General features: G+C 60.3%; 1 protein-coding gene across 1 annotated transcript in view; it reads right to left on the bottom strand.

The window, feature by feature from the left end:
- Positions 1–71: 71 nt before the first annotated feature.
- LOC144731423 (inositol hexakisphosphate and diphosphoinositol-pentakisphosphate kinase 2-like) overlaps positions 72–16,232 on the bottom strand; it is a 31,407-nt gene continuing 15,246 nt past the window's right edge. The window contains 16 exon segments of the mRNA XM_078612447.1: positions 72–2,960; positions 3,411–3,536; positions 3,692–3,806; positions 7,090–7,239; positions 7,737–7,910; positions 7,912–7,932; positions 7,934–7,969; positions 9,623–9,745; positions 10,495–10,602; positions 11,482–11,596; positions 12,169–12,296; positions 12,774–12,923; positions 13,172–13,245; positions 14,004–14,145; positions 14,467–14,649; positions 15,206–15,327. Coding sequence (XP_078468573.1) covers positions 2,845–2,960; positions 3,411–3,536; positions 3,692–3,806; positions 7,090–7,239; positions 7,737–7,910; positions 7,912–7,932; positions 7,934–7,969; positions 9,623–9,745; positions 10,495–10,602; positions 11,482–11,596; positions 12,169–12,296; positions 12,774–12,923; positions 13,172–13,245; positions 14,004–14,145; positions 14,467–14,649; positions 15,206–15,327 — 1,883 coding nt within the window. The 3' untranslated portion in view covers positions 72–2,844.

The raw sequence follows: 16,232 nt of genomic DNA, 5'->3' as shown, positions 1-16,232 counted from the left end.
TGCTCGCACGCATGCTCACACACACGCTCGCACGCACGTACGCACGCACAAGAATCCACTCCACGGCGCCGTTCAGCTGGCGAATACAAAAATATTTATTGAGATTCGGGGGGCTCCCGCGAGGCGTGGGTACAAATCCGCCCCCTGCCTCCCTCTTCCCGAGTCGCGGGCGTTCAAGGACGTCGAGGCGGAACATCGTTTCACAATCGCGGGGCGCCTGCGACTCGTCACCATTGGGATCTGCGAGCTCACGGATCGGTCCGTTCGGCCGCTCGGTTCCTTCCAAAGACCGCACGAGTGAAACGGCTCAGCCCTGGCTCAGGCTCGGCTCTGGGAATCCTGAGCGCGACCGGGAGCGTGCTCGGAGGTGGCTCAAGTTAAGGCTCGCTGGAGCCAGAGCCAGGCCTGAGCCGAGTCGAGACTGGGATCACGGCGAGCCGCATCACGACCTCGTGGGGCCGTGACGTCGTGGCCGAGCGGTAGCGCATTCCCCACTCGTTGCAGAGCTTCGCAATTTCACTCCGGCAGGCCGCCCCGGTTATTACTGCGGGCGTCATCAATAATTCACGGCACCGTCGGTTCACCACGGACGGTGTCCAGGCTCACAGCGGCCACCCTGGTGAACGCTGCGGCGTGCGTCTTAGCCGGACGACGCTCCTCCGTGCCGTCTGCGTCACTCGCAGCGGCCGGGGGACGTCCCACGGCGTCACTCAGCGAGCCGCTCGGGCATCTGGCGCTGCCGTCGCCGTCCCAATTTGCCTAATTAGAACAATGGCGCCGCCAAAGGCGACTCGGTGGGGATGACGCACCGAGCAGCAGCTGCCGTCTCCTGCCGGCGGCGGACTGACGGCTGCCGAGTCGCCTGGTGCCGCACAGAGATAGCTGCCGATAGGGGGGGGGGGGGGGCGCTGCGTGTGTGGGGAGCGGTTAGTGCAGCGGTTAGCGGACGGCACTGCGAAACCGGTGACCCGAGTTCGATTCCAGCTCACGGACAACACCAGTGACGATTGTCTGGACTGGGCCTGGGCCTTCCCTAGGTCGACTCGGCCTCATACTTGGTGTGGGGTGTAAACATCGCCAGTGGGGAGATGAAGGCGGGCCGGGTGTGGTGCTGGTCACCCACCCCCCTCGTATGCCGCGCCAGCTTTCATAGGTGCCTGTTAAGGCGATACACGGGATCTTTGTCTTAATGTGTGGCCAGCGAAAGGCATTGGAAATACAGGACAGTGTGGCCATTGGATATTCGTATTATAATTATGCTTGGCTACCCAGGAAAGCCTCAGTCTCAATATTCTCTTTCAGGAGGGTCCTGCCAAGTTTTCACAGTTGAGGTGTTGCTGCTGCTGCTGCGTGATCCCCATTAAATAAATTTGCGAGCGATTTTTCAACATTGGGATGTTCTGGCCGATACCAGTCGGTCCCACTGTGTGTTGGGAGAAGGTAGAAACTCTACACAGAAAGGGCGTCCGAGTCGGGAATCGAACCCAGGCGCTTCTTGCTGTAAGGCACGAGGGGGGGTCACCGCCGCACCGCCACCGCCCGTATAGTGCAGTAACAACGAAGGCACTGGTCCCCTGGAGGACAAGTCTCACAATGTGCCCAATGCGGTGACAAACGCAGCCAAAGGGCATTCCTGCTGCTCCCAGGAGCCTCGAGAGAGAGACATTGGTGCTCACCGACTGTTTACAGCCCTGCAGAGTCGTAGTTGGACATTCCTGTGACGGACGGAGGCAAGTCTCTCAGGACAACCACCAACTTAACGTGCCGGTGGTTGCCAATGAGTCATTGTGAATGTGTCTTTGGGTTCGGGTTTTTATTACGACTTCTTGGAGCTTGTCCTGAGGATGTTTGGCGCAGTTCCAAGCGAAACTTTGCACATCCGATCGCCGCTAAATATGGCAGAGTGAGGATTGTTATTCGACTCGTGGGGCGAGCCAGCTGGCGCAATAACAGCGGGCGCAATGACAACGGGCGCAATGACAACGGGCGCAATGACAACGGGCATAATAAAACGCTTGTACACCACGTGGCCATTTAAATTGCTCGGGTATGTCGGGTGGTGGAGGGTTCTTGACGACACAAATCTGGCCACGCCATTACAGCACGGACTCACCCAAAACTCAATTATGAATCGGGATACCGACCGCTGACCCCCACAAAGTGGTTCTCGTTTTTATCAACCCCGGATTTAGGAATGATGGGCCGATATCAAACCCTCAACCCCCTCAACGGGGATTTGAACTCGTGACCTTCCGACCGCGAGCCACAATTGACCTCTGCGGCGCGCGGTATATTCTGTCGGGAAACGACGGCACGAGGCGGCGCGTACCGGGGAACTCCGCGGACGCGATGGCTAAGGAAAGTCTTACGGACCTTGGCAATGTTGGCGTTTGTTCAAGTTTTCGGGCAAGTCACAGAGAAAACACGCAAAGTAAACTTTGGCTTTGATCGTAAACAAACAAAATACATGGAAGTTGAATTCCCCGCCGTCCACCGCGTGGTGGTTGCTGGTGGGGGGGGGGGGTGTCCATGGGACGGAGCTTGGTCCTTGCGTTACCGGGGCACGGACGAGTTGGTGCCGGTCCGCGTTGCCCCCCCCGAGATCACAGTGAGCGGCACGGGGACGAGGCCCGTGGTCTTAGGCGTGGCTCTGAACCGGGCTCCGAGCCGAATCCCGGCCCACGTCCGAGCCGCTTCTCGCCAAGCGACCACCGAGCGGGGCTCCGAGCCCGAGCCGTCGAGGCCAGGCCAGGGCCCAAGTCACTCCGCCTTCCACGAGTCTCGACGCGCGTGGGGACGAGTCGCCAGGCGCCTCGCGGGCGGCGCCGCGGCAGAGCCACCGGCTCATTGGCCGAGAGGCAAGCCGTTCGATTGGCTCGCAGGCACGTCGTCCGGCCGGTTGACGGGCAATTCATTTGGTTGGCAAGAAGCGACGGAGGCCGGCGAGCCAGGGGCGGCGACTGAAACAAAGAGAACGATGGCGTGTAAGACGTGTACGCACGCGCAGACAATCACGCACATACGCACTTGTACGCACGCATACGTTTGAATGCACACACCGGAATACGTGTTCACGCGCACAATTGCATGCACACAACAAGAACAACCGTTGGAATCCTATGTAAGTCAATGGGTCCTATGTAATCCTATGTAGGTCAATGGGTCCTATGTAATCCTATGTAAGTCAATGGGTCCTATGTAATCCTATGTAAGTCTATGGGTCCTATGTAATCCTATGTAAGTCTATGGCAGGCACGGACACCAACATGCGCACGGACAAGGACGTAACGCAAGTGCGGACACGCGCGGGCACACGGGATGGAATCAACACAATCGGGAACATGAATGAAAAAGTTTGCAGAAACACAGACGAGTGGCGGGGGGGGTGGGGTGGGGGGCACGTGGGCTACCGGGCACAGAGGAGACGGGGGGCCCCGACGAGACGGCGGTGAGGAACGCGTCGACCTGGCGCAGCGACAGAGCGTTGTGCAGCGTCTCCAGCGGCGACAGGGACGGCACGCTGCCACCGCCACTCTCTGCACACGCACGGCACACGGGTGGCAGTCGCCAACGGGACGCGGAAACAACTCTCCGACGGTTTTCACGGTGCCGTTTGTTGCTGGCCGCGTGACGTTTCGTGCCCGTGCTCGGCAACTGCGTGCAACGAAACTGCCGACGTCCCCTGGCGTACCGAGCATGAGCGCCTGGGTCTGCGCGAGGCTCTTGATGCCGCAGTGCAGCGGCGTGAGTGGGAACAGCGCAGCCGGCGCTCCTGCTGCGCCCGCTGCTCCCGGCGTCTCCGCCAGCTAAACGCACACGCACGCACACACGCACGCACACACACACGCACACACACATGCACACACGCACACACGCACACACGCACGCACGCACGCACACACGCACGCACGCACGCACACACGCACACACGCACGCATGCACACACACGCACGCACACACGCACGCACGCACACACGCACGCACGCACGCACGCACGCACACGCACGCACGCACACACGCACGCATGCACACACACACGCACGCACGCACACACGAACGGCATCACCGTGACACACATACACACGCACTTGGTGCAGTGGCACAGCTTGGCTGCCATGGGATCCCCCTGGTAAAGGGATTTCATGCAAGACTATGAATCATACGTAAGTTTATGGGTTCTGTGTAAGTCTATGGGTTCTATCTAAGTCTATGGGTCTTGTGTAAGTCTATGGGTTCTATGTAAGTCTATGGGTTCTGTGTAAGTCTATGGGTTCTGTGTAAGTCTATGGGTTCTGTGTAAGTCTATGGGTCCTGTGTAAGTCTATGGGTCTGTGTAAGTCTATGGGTCCTATGTAAGTCTATGGGTCCCTGACAATAAGGCGGCGATCGATAGTTTACCAACTCGCTCACGCTGCATGCAAACGAGCACCGTGGCGCAACGCTCGGCAAAGTCTAAAGATGAACACGAAGCGCAGCGAGGCGGTGAAATTGCGACGATGCCGGATTCGGTTTGTGACCTGGATCACCGACCCCCCCGCGCCGTTACAAATAATCACCGCGTCGTTGCGCGCCAGGGAGCCCGCCCTGGGGGGGGGGGGGGGTTAGCGCTCGTCACGCAAGCCGTAGCCCTCGGTTAGTGCCGAATGGAGAGGCAGATTATTCTTGAATATTATTGTTGTTGTTGTTAAGTTTTTTTAGCCAGGGAAGCCTTACAGAGTCTCAAGACTCTGTTTTCGGGAAGGTGCTGCCAAGCTCTCGCAGCTACAACGAATCGTGAGCACACTTGTCGCGTGCCGCCCATCGAGATGTTCGCCGGAAGACGGCCATCAGTGGGGGTGTTTTAGCCCAGGCCCGGTGACGCTGCCCGTGTGTGTCTAGCTCTGGGAGGGGAACCGGAGAACATGGGGGGGGGGGAGGGGGGCGGGGAGAACATGGAGGACACCGATGGATGAACGTTTGGGGGGGGGGAGGGGGGCGGGGAGAACACACGGATGGGGAGCGGCACCCGAGTCGGGAATCGAACCCCGGTGCGCTTCTCGTTGGAAACGTGCGTTTAGAGGAGTTGGCTGCTCTGCATGTCCACGTGGTGATGAGCGCCGCCTCGTTGAGTGGCCATTTGTGGCCAGGTCACTTCTGAACTAACAGCTCAGTGGGCTTCATTTGGTTAAAATAAAATATTAGATTTTTTGTTTATTTATTTTAAAGTGATTAACTTACATACTCTTTGGTTCTTTCGGTAAAGTCACGTAGGTAGAAAAAATAACAGATCACGACATTTCGATCGCCACACAAGCGATCGTCTTCAGGTGGGAGAGAGAAACAGGCTGCTGAAACAAGTCCTGATATCTATAGAGCCGAGAGAGGGGGGGGGGGTGCCGCATCGTGCAGGAGGGTGGGGGCTGGAGATTGTGCCGAGGAGGTGCCCATTGTATTGTGAGAGACTGGCATGTCAATGTGCAGTGACGGTATATCCGCCACTAGGAGGAAAGAGCGCGCAACAGGAAACCGAGAGAAAGAGACACACACACAGAGAGACACAGAGAGAGAGACACACACAGAGAGAGAGAGACACACAGAGAGAGACACACAAAGAGAGAGACACACACAGAGAGAGAGAGACACACACAGAGAGAGAGAGACACAGAGAGAGAGACACACACAGAGAGACACACACAGAGGGACAGAGTTAATTAATTTTGATCTTCAAATCAAGATTGATTAACTTACCTTTCCTATACTTTACACTCCTATCGTTTCTTTTGGACGTGTGACGTGTAACTTTCTGACTCACCCGACTGGACGCCTGTCAAAAAGAGCTTCATAGCTCATCGGATTTCTCCGGGATAAAGATTCTGATTCTGCTGCGAGGCGCGAATGAGACCACTGCGCTGCCGCCCGTATCGAGCGGGCAGAGGGAGCTTCATGTCATACGGCGGAGGGAGCTTCATGTCACACGGCGGAGGGAGCGTCATGTCACACGGCGATGGGCTCGTTGGGACCGAGCGGGCCGCTCGGCATTGCCACGCGACCCGCTGCCGCCTCCCGCCGTCCGCAGCCAATCGACGGAGCGCGCCAACGGGCCCTCGGAGAGGCCGACCGCTTTCACGAGAACGTCCCGAAAACACTCGGCCAGCACTGGGGGGCCCACGCAGGGGAGACGCGGGGGTCTGACAAACCACCCAGCGGCGCCTGCTGCCAAGAGGGCTCGACGCTGGCGCTCGCCCGTTCCGTCGCGGTTCTCGCGGGTTAGTGGGTGGAGAGGGGGGTCAGGGATGGAGGTGACGCGGGGGGTTTGCGAAGCCATGCGAGCGCGAGGTGGGGGGGCGGCCACAGCCGCAAAGCAGCACAGCTGGGGACGCCGTCACTGTTCGCCCGCGGCCCACTGCAGGGCCTGGAGACCAGGCCGTGCTGCGTCAAGCGGTTAGCGCCACGTTCCCGGTCGCGGCTCGGCCTCTAAAGCCGAAGTTCAGCGCCAAGCTCAGGGCCAAGCCTGGGCCGAGCCGTGACGAGGAAGACGGACCTTCATTTGCTGCGCATTGTTAGAGTCGCTTTGCTTTTGGTGACCTGGGTCACGCCAATGAGATGCATCGTCGTCTCGCGAGTTCCTCACCGTGGTTCAACAGAGCACACGGGAGACTTACTGACGCGATCCACTTACCGGTGCGATTTTGATAAATTAACGCCGGAGAGCGTAAGGCCACCAAACGAGCGGAGCGCCTGACCGACCGACCGACTGACCGACCGGCCGGCACGTTTGGACGGGCCGGCGCCCCGCGACACCTCGGCCGCCCCCCCGGCACGCTTCGCTCGCGGCGAGGCTGCCCTCTGGGAGGTCACGTTGAGTGCTTGGCCGATGGAAGCGTTCAAAGGGTTCTTGTGCCACTCGTGAGCGCACACGGCGTTGGTTGCCATGCCGAGGGCGACGCCCGCTCCCGAGAGTTTGGTTGGCAAGCGGTTCTAGAGACCCTCGACCCGGGGCGGCAGTGATGGCGGCGCCCATGATAACGACGATAACGATGATAACGACGATAATGGCGATGATGCGATCGTAATGACGGCGACGATAACGAGACTGGCGCTGTGTTGAACCTGCTGCAGGGATGTAGAGAAGAGGGGTGGGGGGCCGGGTGAGGGGGGGCCAAGGGGGTTCGCGTCGCCGGAGCGGCGGCGCCGCCGGCTGGGCACGGGGAGGCACGCGGTGCCACCCGACTCGGGGTTGGAGGCGCTCAGGGGGAACGCCTGGGACACACGACACGCACACGGCACGCACACGCCACCGTCACGCACACGCCACCTGCACACACACGCCACCGTCACACTACAGTCACACGCATGCCACCACGCAAATGTCACCACGCACACGCCAGAGTCACGCACACGCCTCCATCACAGCGCAGTCACAGTCCCCAAAGTCAAACGGGCGGCAACAAACAGCACTATCGAAGCCGTATGTGTAATGTGGGTGTGTAGGTGAGTGTGTGGTTGATTGGGCGTGTTGGCGGGTGGGTGAGCGTGCGAGTGAGTGATCGGGTAGCGAGTGGGTGAGCGAGTGGGTGAGCGAGTGGGTGAGCGAGTGGGCGAGCGAGTGGGCGAGCGTGTGAGCGAGTGATTGGGTAGCGAGTGGGCGAGCGAGTGGGTGAGCGAGTGGGTGAGCATGTGAGCGAGTGATTGGGTAGCGAGTGGGTGAGCGAGTGGGTGAGTCGGGCGGCACGGGGAGCCGAGCTGGGGGCCGTCACCTCCGTGGATGCGTTTTTGCGCGGCCGGCAGTGCAGGGGCAGCGGCCGCGGCTTGACGATGACGATGGGCGCCGACGAAGCTCCGGGCCGGGCGGTGGGGGAGCCCGGCGGTGGCTGTGCCACCCCGGCCCCCGCCCCCCTGCTCCTCCTCCCACTCCACACGCCGCCCCCCCCCCCGCTCCTCCTGCCCGCCCCCCCACCTCCTCCTCTTGCGACTGTCGCCCGACGTCGCTCTGCGGCGACAAGCACGCCGAGCCCAGGCCGCAAAAAACGTCAAGCGGCCAGCAACAAGCGGCGCTACCGCAGTTGTAAGAGTTAACCGCTGCAGCGTGTGTCTTGAGATTGTTGTGAGAGAGAGAAGTGACGTGACCTGTCGTGTGGCGAGTGGGTGAGCGAGCGAGCGAGTGGGTGAGTGTGTCGTTGTGACCTGTCGTGTGGTGAGTGGGTGAGCGAGCGAGTGGGTGAGTGTGTCATTGTCACCTGTAGTGTGGTGAGTGGGTGAGCGAGCGAGTGGGTGAGTGTGTCGTTGTGATCTGTAGTGTGGTGAGTGGGTGAGCGAGCGAGTGGGTGAGTGTGTCGTTGTCACCTGTAGTGTGGTGAGTGGGTGAGCGAGCGAGTGGGTGAGTGTGTCGTTGTGATCTGTAGTGTGGTGAGTGGGTGAGCGAGTGAGTGGGTGAGCGAGTGAGTGGGTGAGTGTGTCGCTGTGACCTGCAGTGTGGTGAGTGGGTGAGTGAGCGAGTGGGTGGGTGTGTCGTTGTGACCTGCAGTGTGGTGAGTGGGTGAGCGAGCGAGTGGGTGAGTGTGTTGTTGTGACCTGTCGTGTGGTGAGTGGGTGAGCGAGCGAGTGGGTGAGTGTGCTGTTGTTGTGACCTGCAGTGTGGTGAGTGGGTGAGCGAGCGAGTGGGTGGGTGTGCTTTTGTTGTGACCTGCAGTGTGGTGGTTGAACAGTGTTGTGGACGAGACGAAACATGCAGTGTCTGGTAGACAGACTCCTCCACATGGGGGGAGGATCGAGGAGTGAAGATCACGCGAACAGTAACCACCGTGGTCGCAGCGACAGAGGAGTGATAAGTAGGCGTCTGAGTGAGTGAGTGAATCATCACTCAACCAGACTGCGTGTAATGATTATAGACCTAACGATTCACCCAGTCATTGTACAACCTCTGCGTGTTGACAGCTTAAGTGAAAACACAGGACAATCTAATAACCTGTGTGTTTATTGTGAGTGTTTACGAGTGTTTATTTGAGTGGTGGTGTTTATTTCAGTGTTTGGCTGGCTGCTTAACATCACGGGTCTCTGGGGCTGTTGTTATAATTTTTTTACTATTCTGCTGGTTTACCCAGGAAAGGCCTCACCGAGTCTCAAGATGATTGTCCAGGAGGATCCTGCCAAGTTTTCTCAGTAGGGGCGGGCGATGTGGGCGATGTGGGCGATGCTGCGCTATCCCAATTGGGTCACTTGCAGGGTCATTTGTCAGAATTGGAGATGTGTTGGCGCAATACCGGTCACATGGAGTGTGGGCTTCTATTGAGCTACGGGGGAGGAGATTAGAGGAAAACTCCGTTCTCACATTCCCACTCAGCAGAAAAGGGAGGGGGGAGAGAAAATACCAACTCCTCACTCTCACACGGACACTCTGATCAGCATGGTTGGTGATGTACGGCACAAAAGAAGTTCAACATGAATACAGAACAGGGGCAGAGAAGAGCATGAGACCTCCGCACAGAGAGAGGCGCTCGAATCGGGAGTCGAAGCCGGGATTCCTCGCCGTGGGGAGCGAGCGGCGTGTGACCGGCACCGCCCTGCGTTCAGACGGAACGTCCAGCGCACCCCCCCCCCTCCCCCCTCCCCGCGCGCCCCCCCTCCCCCACGCAGGGAGACTGACCTCGCGGGAGGCCGGGCGGTAGCCGGAGCCCGACGGGTGCGGGGGGTCCCCCCCGGAGACCCCCCCCCGGACCCCGGGGCTGAAGTGCAGCTCCACGTGGAATCGCTCCTCGGACGTCGGTTCCTGTGGCGCAGGCACACACACAGAGAGAGAGGCCGCCCCCCCGGCCAGCGTCGCCTTCAGCAGCCTGTCGGGGCAAGCGCCGTTCGCGAGCGGCGCCCACGGCGGCCCGCCACGGCGCACGAGGGGGCGGGTGGCCACACACACCGCACCGGGTACTCATTTGAGGCTAAGTCGACCTATGGGAGGCGCAGGACCGGTTCTGATATCCGTCACCGGTGTTGGTGGCCGTGAGCGGGAATCCAACTCGGGCCACCGGGTTCATAGTGCAATGTGATAACTACTGCGCCACCAGCTCCCGTGTACACTTGCACACACGTGCACGCAGGCGCACGCACACGGATGATCTCTTCCCTGCCTCGCACAGAGCGCCTCTGCAGGAAGTGAAACCCAACAGAGGAGAGCAATCGCAGCAGTAGCAGCAGAATGCCTGAGGGCTGGAGGGGCTCGGGGGGGGGGCAGCAGCAGACACCGATGACCGTGCAGCACTGACGACGAGTCCTAACGAGGGCGAAGCCAACCGCTGGCCCCTGTGTACGGCCACGCTGTTCAACTCGCCAGAAGCCGCTGGTGGGTCCAACGACGCGGCCGCGCATGCACCCGTTGAACCGGTGGTGTGGACAAGGCCGAGGGCTCTCGCGCCTCCCGCCCCCACCCGGGGGCCGTGGGCGGGTGCGGTGGGCACCTGTCGCACCTCCGATCGGCACGGTTGGCTACGTGCGGTGCGAAAGAAGTTCAACGTCCAGACATACCTTGCCCGGGTCCTCGTACAGCATGATCACGAGCTGCGTCATGTAGTTGAGTTCCGTCACCTCGCTCAGGTAGTCCATGGCGCGGCGCCACTGCTCGTCACGCTCCTCCTGGGTTCGCACGCACACAGACACACAGACACAGACGCACACACACACACAGACACGCGCACACACACACACAGACACGCGCACACACACACACAGACGCGCACAGTAAGACACAGACGCACACACACACACAGACACGCGCACACACACAGACACGCGCAGTAAGACACAGACGCACACACACACAGACATGCGCACACACACAGACACGCGCAGTAAGACACAGACGCACGCACCACATGCACAGATAAAGGGGACTAAACAAGCATAGCATGGCCTAGAGAAGGCTGATGCGGTAGAGGAGGATGGAGCCGAGTTGACTTGCAGATGAGTGTTACTAGCGGTGCCCAGGAGGCTCGTGAAGGACACGACTGGTCAGTTGGAAAGAGTCGCCCTCCAACAACAACAGAAGGCAGGGGAGCGATGCTCACAACAACGAGCGGAGCACACAGCAAGTTCGCACAGGAGGGGGCACAAGTGGTGCATTGGCCAGTCATCTCAGTCATCTCAGTCATCTCAGTCGTCTCAGTCGTCTCAGTCGTCTCAGTTATCTCAGTTATCTCGGTCATCTCAGTCAGTCGACCCATGGCACCTTGGTCTATCCCATGACCTCCTGCCAGCAAGCATTCGACCCTTCACGTGGCCTTAACGTGCACATAGCCTGGCACAAGCGTCGTGGTGACGTCACCGCCACTTAGTGGTGAATGGCGGTTGTTGTTGTACGTGTGCGTAGATGTGTGTATGTGTGTGTATGTGCGTGTAAATGTGTGTGTACGTGTGTGCGTGTGTACATGTGTGCGTGTGTACGTGTGTACGTGTGTACGTGTGCGTGTGCATGTGTGCGTGTGTACGTGTGTACGTGTGTACGTGTGTGCGTACGTTGAGCAGGCCCCCGTAGCGCAGGATGGACAGCAGGGAGTGCACGTGGCTCTCGCTGGTGAAGTAGAGCCGCGTGCGCACGTGCCGGCCGGGGGAGCTCACCCCCCGCGAATACCTGCGCCCCGTGGGGACAGAGACAAAGGGTCCCCGTGCAGCTCACGCAGGCTGTTGAGGCAAGTGCTGTTAGCGAGTAGGACCTACGCAGGCCAACGCGGCCTACCACACGCACAGAGGACCCAGCACGCCACCCCACGGCACACACAGACACTTACCATACACGTACACACACACGCAAACAAAGATCCTCCGGACAGCCTTACTGTTGGGGCAAGTGCTGTTAGCGAGCACCTACGAATGCCGGAACGGCACACGAGGGGGTGGGTGGCCAGCACCATACCCGGCCGCCTTTGTCTCCCCAGTGCCGATGTTTACACACTGAACCAGGTACCCATTTGAGTTTAAATCGACCTAGGGGAGGCCCAGAACCATTTCAGATAATCATCACTGGTGTTGGCCGCGAGCGGGAATCGAACTCGGGTCACCGGGTTCGTAGCGCAGCGTGCCAAGCGCTACACTGCAGCTCCCCACGCGAACACGCACACACGCGCACGTACGCTCACGCGTGCGCACGTGCCCACGTACGCGTGCGTGGGGGTGCGTGCGTGCGGGGGTGTGGCGATGGCCTACAGGGGGTTGAGCACGTTGACGGTGTCGTCGTCCTGCGTGCGCTGCAGGTCCGTGTGGATCTTGCGCAGCAGCGGGAGGCAGTAGGCGTACGCGATGTCCAGCTTCTCCTCCCTGCTGATGCCGTACTCCTGCACACAAAGATCGCCCCGTGTCGCCCACAACAGAGCAAGCGCTGCTAGCGAGCAGCGTCGGGGCCGCGCCACGGCCCCCCAGCACCACGCCCGGCTGCCTTCGTCTCCCCAGTGGCGACGTTCAAACATTCGCACCGAGTACTCATTCAGGGCCGAGTCGACCTAGGAGAGGGCCCAGCACCGTTTGAGGCAATCGTCACTGGTGGTGGCCGTGAGCGGTAATCGAAATCGGGTTGCACCAAAGACAAAGATCCCCCGTATACTGTAGGGGCAAGTGCTGTTAGCGAGTAGTACCTATGAAGGCCGGAACGGTACACGAGGGGGTGGGTGGCCAGCACCACGCTCGACCGCCTTTGTCTCCCCAGTGGCAATGTTTACACACCGCACCAGGTACTTATTTGAGGCTGAGTCGACCTCATGCGTACTCGCGCACACACACGTACGGGAGGGTGGGAGCGTCCCCGCGGCACGCACCTGCGGAATGACGATGTCGGCCAACGCCTGGGAGAGCGCGAGCAGCTCGTGCGTGCGGCGCAGCGCCAGCGCGCCGTTGTGCTGCGTGTCGTACTTGATGCAGTCGTAGATGTCGGGGATCTTGCTGATGTCGTAGCGCCCGCCCTTGAGCTGCGCACGGCGGCCAACGAGCGCAGGGGAGACGGACACAGGGAGACGGACGCAGGTGGGTGCCGCGCGGGAGAACTCGCCGCCCGTTCTCCGGCAGCCCCTCGCCGCCCGGCGACTCGGGCTCCGGGAGGAATCGGGGCAGCCCGGGGTAACCGGGGGCAACCCGGAGTAACTCGGGCTGACGGATCGGCCGCTCGACGCGGAGAGGATGCGAGCGAGGGTAGAGACCGCCGGTGCTGCCGTCGTACCTTGAAGTCCTTCTCCAGTTTGGCCCAGCGCTGCAGCATCAGGTCCAGCGTCTCGCTGTGGTACAGCTGGATGTCTGCACGCGCAAAAAAGACACCGGTCACCCCCCCGTTGCAGTTCACCCGTTCTCCACAACGGTGCGCCTCGTAGAGCTGCGTGTCGGACTGGGGCCGGTGTCGGGCACACGGAGAAGGAGGGTCCACGACTATGAACATCTGGCAGGTCACCAGCACCGGTTCAAGCAAAGCCCGACTCTGCTGATGAGACAGCGAATGTCGAAACCGGTCCAGAGTTTGCATCTGTTGAAGCAATGCTGCTGAAAAGAATGCAACGCCGGAAGGCATGCCGTGTGGCGGCTGACGGGATGTGTAAAGTAAACACTTTGAATCTGTAAGGCGGAGAGACGACAGACGAGGGATGGAGGTGCCGGGTGGGCGCCTGTTCCTGCGACCCTCGCCCCATGCCCCGCGACCCTCGACCCATGCCCCGCGACCCTCGACCTGCGACCCCGCGACCCTCGACCCCGCGACCCCGCACCCCCACGATCCTCGCCTGGCACTCTTCTGTTTTTCTGAACTTCTCGTCCGAACTTCTGTATTTTATTCAACATTTGATTCTGCTTGTCCACCGTCAACAATACCCTCTGCAACCCAGTCGCGTTTTTCTCTGCTCTGATCTATATCTGGCTGCCTCTACTCTGATCTCTGTACTTTATTTTAGATACGTTTTAGCTTTTTACCATCTGGGTGACCCGGGTCGCTCGTGCCGACGATCTCGACCCGAGCCCTCTGGAGTCGTCACCCGGCTGCACAGACTCACCCTGGAGGGGCTCACCTGCGGACTTGGGCTCGTGCATGCGCGTGCGGATCTGCGAGGTGAGGCTCTGGATGAGGGCGTAGACCTCGTCGCAGGTGCGCACCGGGTTCCCGATGGAGCGCATGGAGCGCAGCACAGACGCGCTGCTGGTGGGAGCCAGCTGCTCCCCACCATCCCGCCCACCACGGCAACGACAACAACGACAATACCCGTCACAACCGAGGGCACGGCACCAATCGGCAGGGATATACGAATGTACTGCGCTCCACAAACACACACGAAGACAAACAGACACGGATGCGCACGCGCACGGACACACGCACGGACACGCGCACACACGCACACACACGCACGGACACGCGCACACACGCATGCACACACACCCACGGACACGCGCACGGACACACGCACACACTGACATGCACACACATGGACACACACGCACGGGCACGCAAGGACACACACACGGACACACGGTCACCTTGCGCAGGTCCGCGGGGGTGAAGGTGGTGTCTCTCTGCAGCACCTCGTGCAGGCGCTGCTTGACGCGCTGCTGCGAGCTGCTGAGTGCGTCTCCCTCCGAGTCAAGCAGCCCGTTGGTGTTGGCGCTCTTCACCATCTGCACCAGGATAGGCGTCAGCTCCCCCTCCAGCGCCAGCAGCCCCTGCGCCAACGCGGAGGACAGAGAGGAAGTAACTCCCTCGTTCAACCACCCGCATACTCACCCACCCGCTCACTCACCCACCCACTTACCAACTCACTCGTCCACTCACCTCACTCATCCGTCACTCAATCACTCGCCGCCCACTCACACACCTACTCACTCGTACACTCACTGAATCAGAATCTTTATTTATCCTGGAGGAATCCGATGAGCTATGAAGCTCTTTTTTCACAGATGTCCAGTAGGGGGTGGGTTATAAAGTTGCAACAAACAACACAACAACCGATAGGAGTGCACAGAATCACCGACATAGCCACCCACGTACACACTCACTCAAGGGAAGGAGAGATCAGCAGCGAGTGAGGGGGCGCAGAGACACTGGGTGGAAGGGGAAGGCTAGAAAATGGACGGCAGAGAGTGGGGGGCCCCGGGGCGGATTTGCCTGGGGAGGGAGTTCATCATCTCCTGGCCATCATCATCGCCAACCAAGATCTACCCACTGCTGGACGAAGGACTCCCCCCCCCCCGCCCCCCCAGGCCCGTCGCCACCTCTCACCTTGGCAAAGGCGGCGGCTGTCATCTGGACTCGGCCTTCATCCGACGCGTAGATCTTGAGGTCGTGGCGGTATGTGGAGTGTAGGCGGAGGAGGCCGCAGCCAGCGTAGCCCGCATGGTCCCCTGTACACAGCAGCAACCGCCGATCACCACTCAGCTGCGGTGGCGTCACCGCAGCCACTTGTGCCAGGCTAGGTGCGCTCTGATCAAGGCTTGCCGCTGGCAGGAGGTCACGGGACGGACCCAGGTGCCATGGGTTGACAGGCTGATGCACCCTCTATGTTCCCCGCTGTGCAAAATTCCATGATTGTAGCCACCCGGCGCTCCCCTCATTGTTGCGAGCTTTGCTCCTCTGTCCTCCCTTGATACTGGAGGGCAGCTGCCTCCAATTACCCAGTAGCATCCTTCACGAGCCTCCTCGTGAAGGATGCTGGTACCGGTCATCAGCAACGTGACTCAGCTCCTAAGACCTCAAAACTCTTTTTCAGGAGGGTCCTGCCAAGTTTTTTGCAGCAGGGGGTGACGACTATAACGCCGCTCACGTGCACAAGCATCCATGAGGGCCTAACGGGAGGGCTCTGCATCATCAACTGTGGGTGAAGCAGGACGGCACGTGGCATATTACGATTAATACACCCACAGTATTAACCAGGGCGGCCTGCCGGATTCCAATCGCGAAGCTCTGCGACGAGCGGTGAACTCACTACCGCTGGGCCATGCGACCGCCTGCCAACGTCACGTGAGCGGTGGATCCACGTTCCCTGGGACCCCGATGTCCCCGTGGCCTCCGGGTCGTACCCTGGCCCCCCAATGTCCCCGTGACCTCTGGCTCGTACCCTGGCCCCCCAATGTCCCCGTGGCCTCCGGGTCGTACCCTGGCCCCCCAATGTCACCGTGACCTGTGGCTCGTATCCTGGCCCCCCAATGTCCCCGTGACCTCTGGCTCGTACCCTGGCCCCCCAATGTCCCCGTGGCCTCCGGGTCGTACCCTGGCCCCCCAATGTCCCCGTGACCTCTGGCTCGTACCC

Source organism: Lampetra planeri, chromosome 39 (genome assembly GCF_965212315.1).
Source record: "Lampetra planeri chromosome 39, kcLamPlan1.2.h2, whole genome shotgun sequence".
Classification (NCBI taxonomy): domain Eukaryota; kingdom Metazoa; phylum Chordata; class Hyperoartia; order Petromyzontiformes; family Petromyzontidae; genus Lampetra; species Lampetra planeri.
Note: the sequence above shows the minus strand (reverse complement) of the source record. Positions and strands in the feature narration are given on the sequence as shown.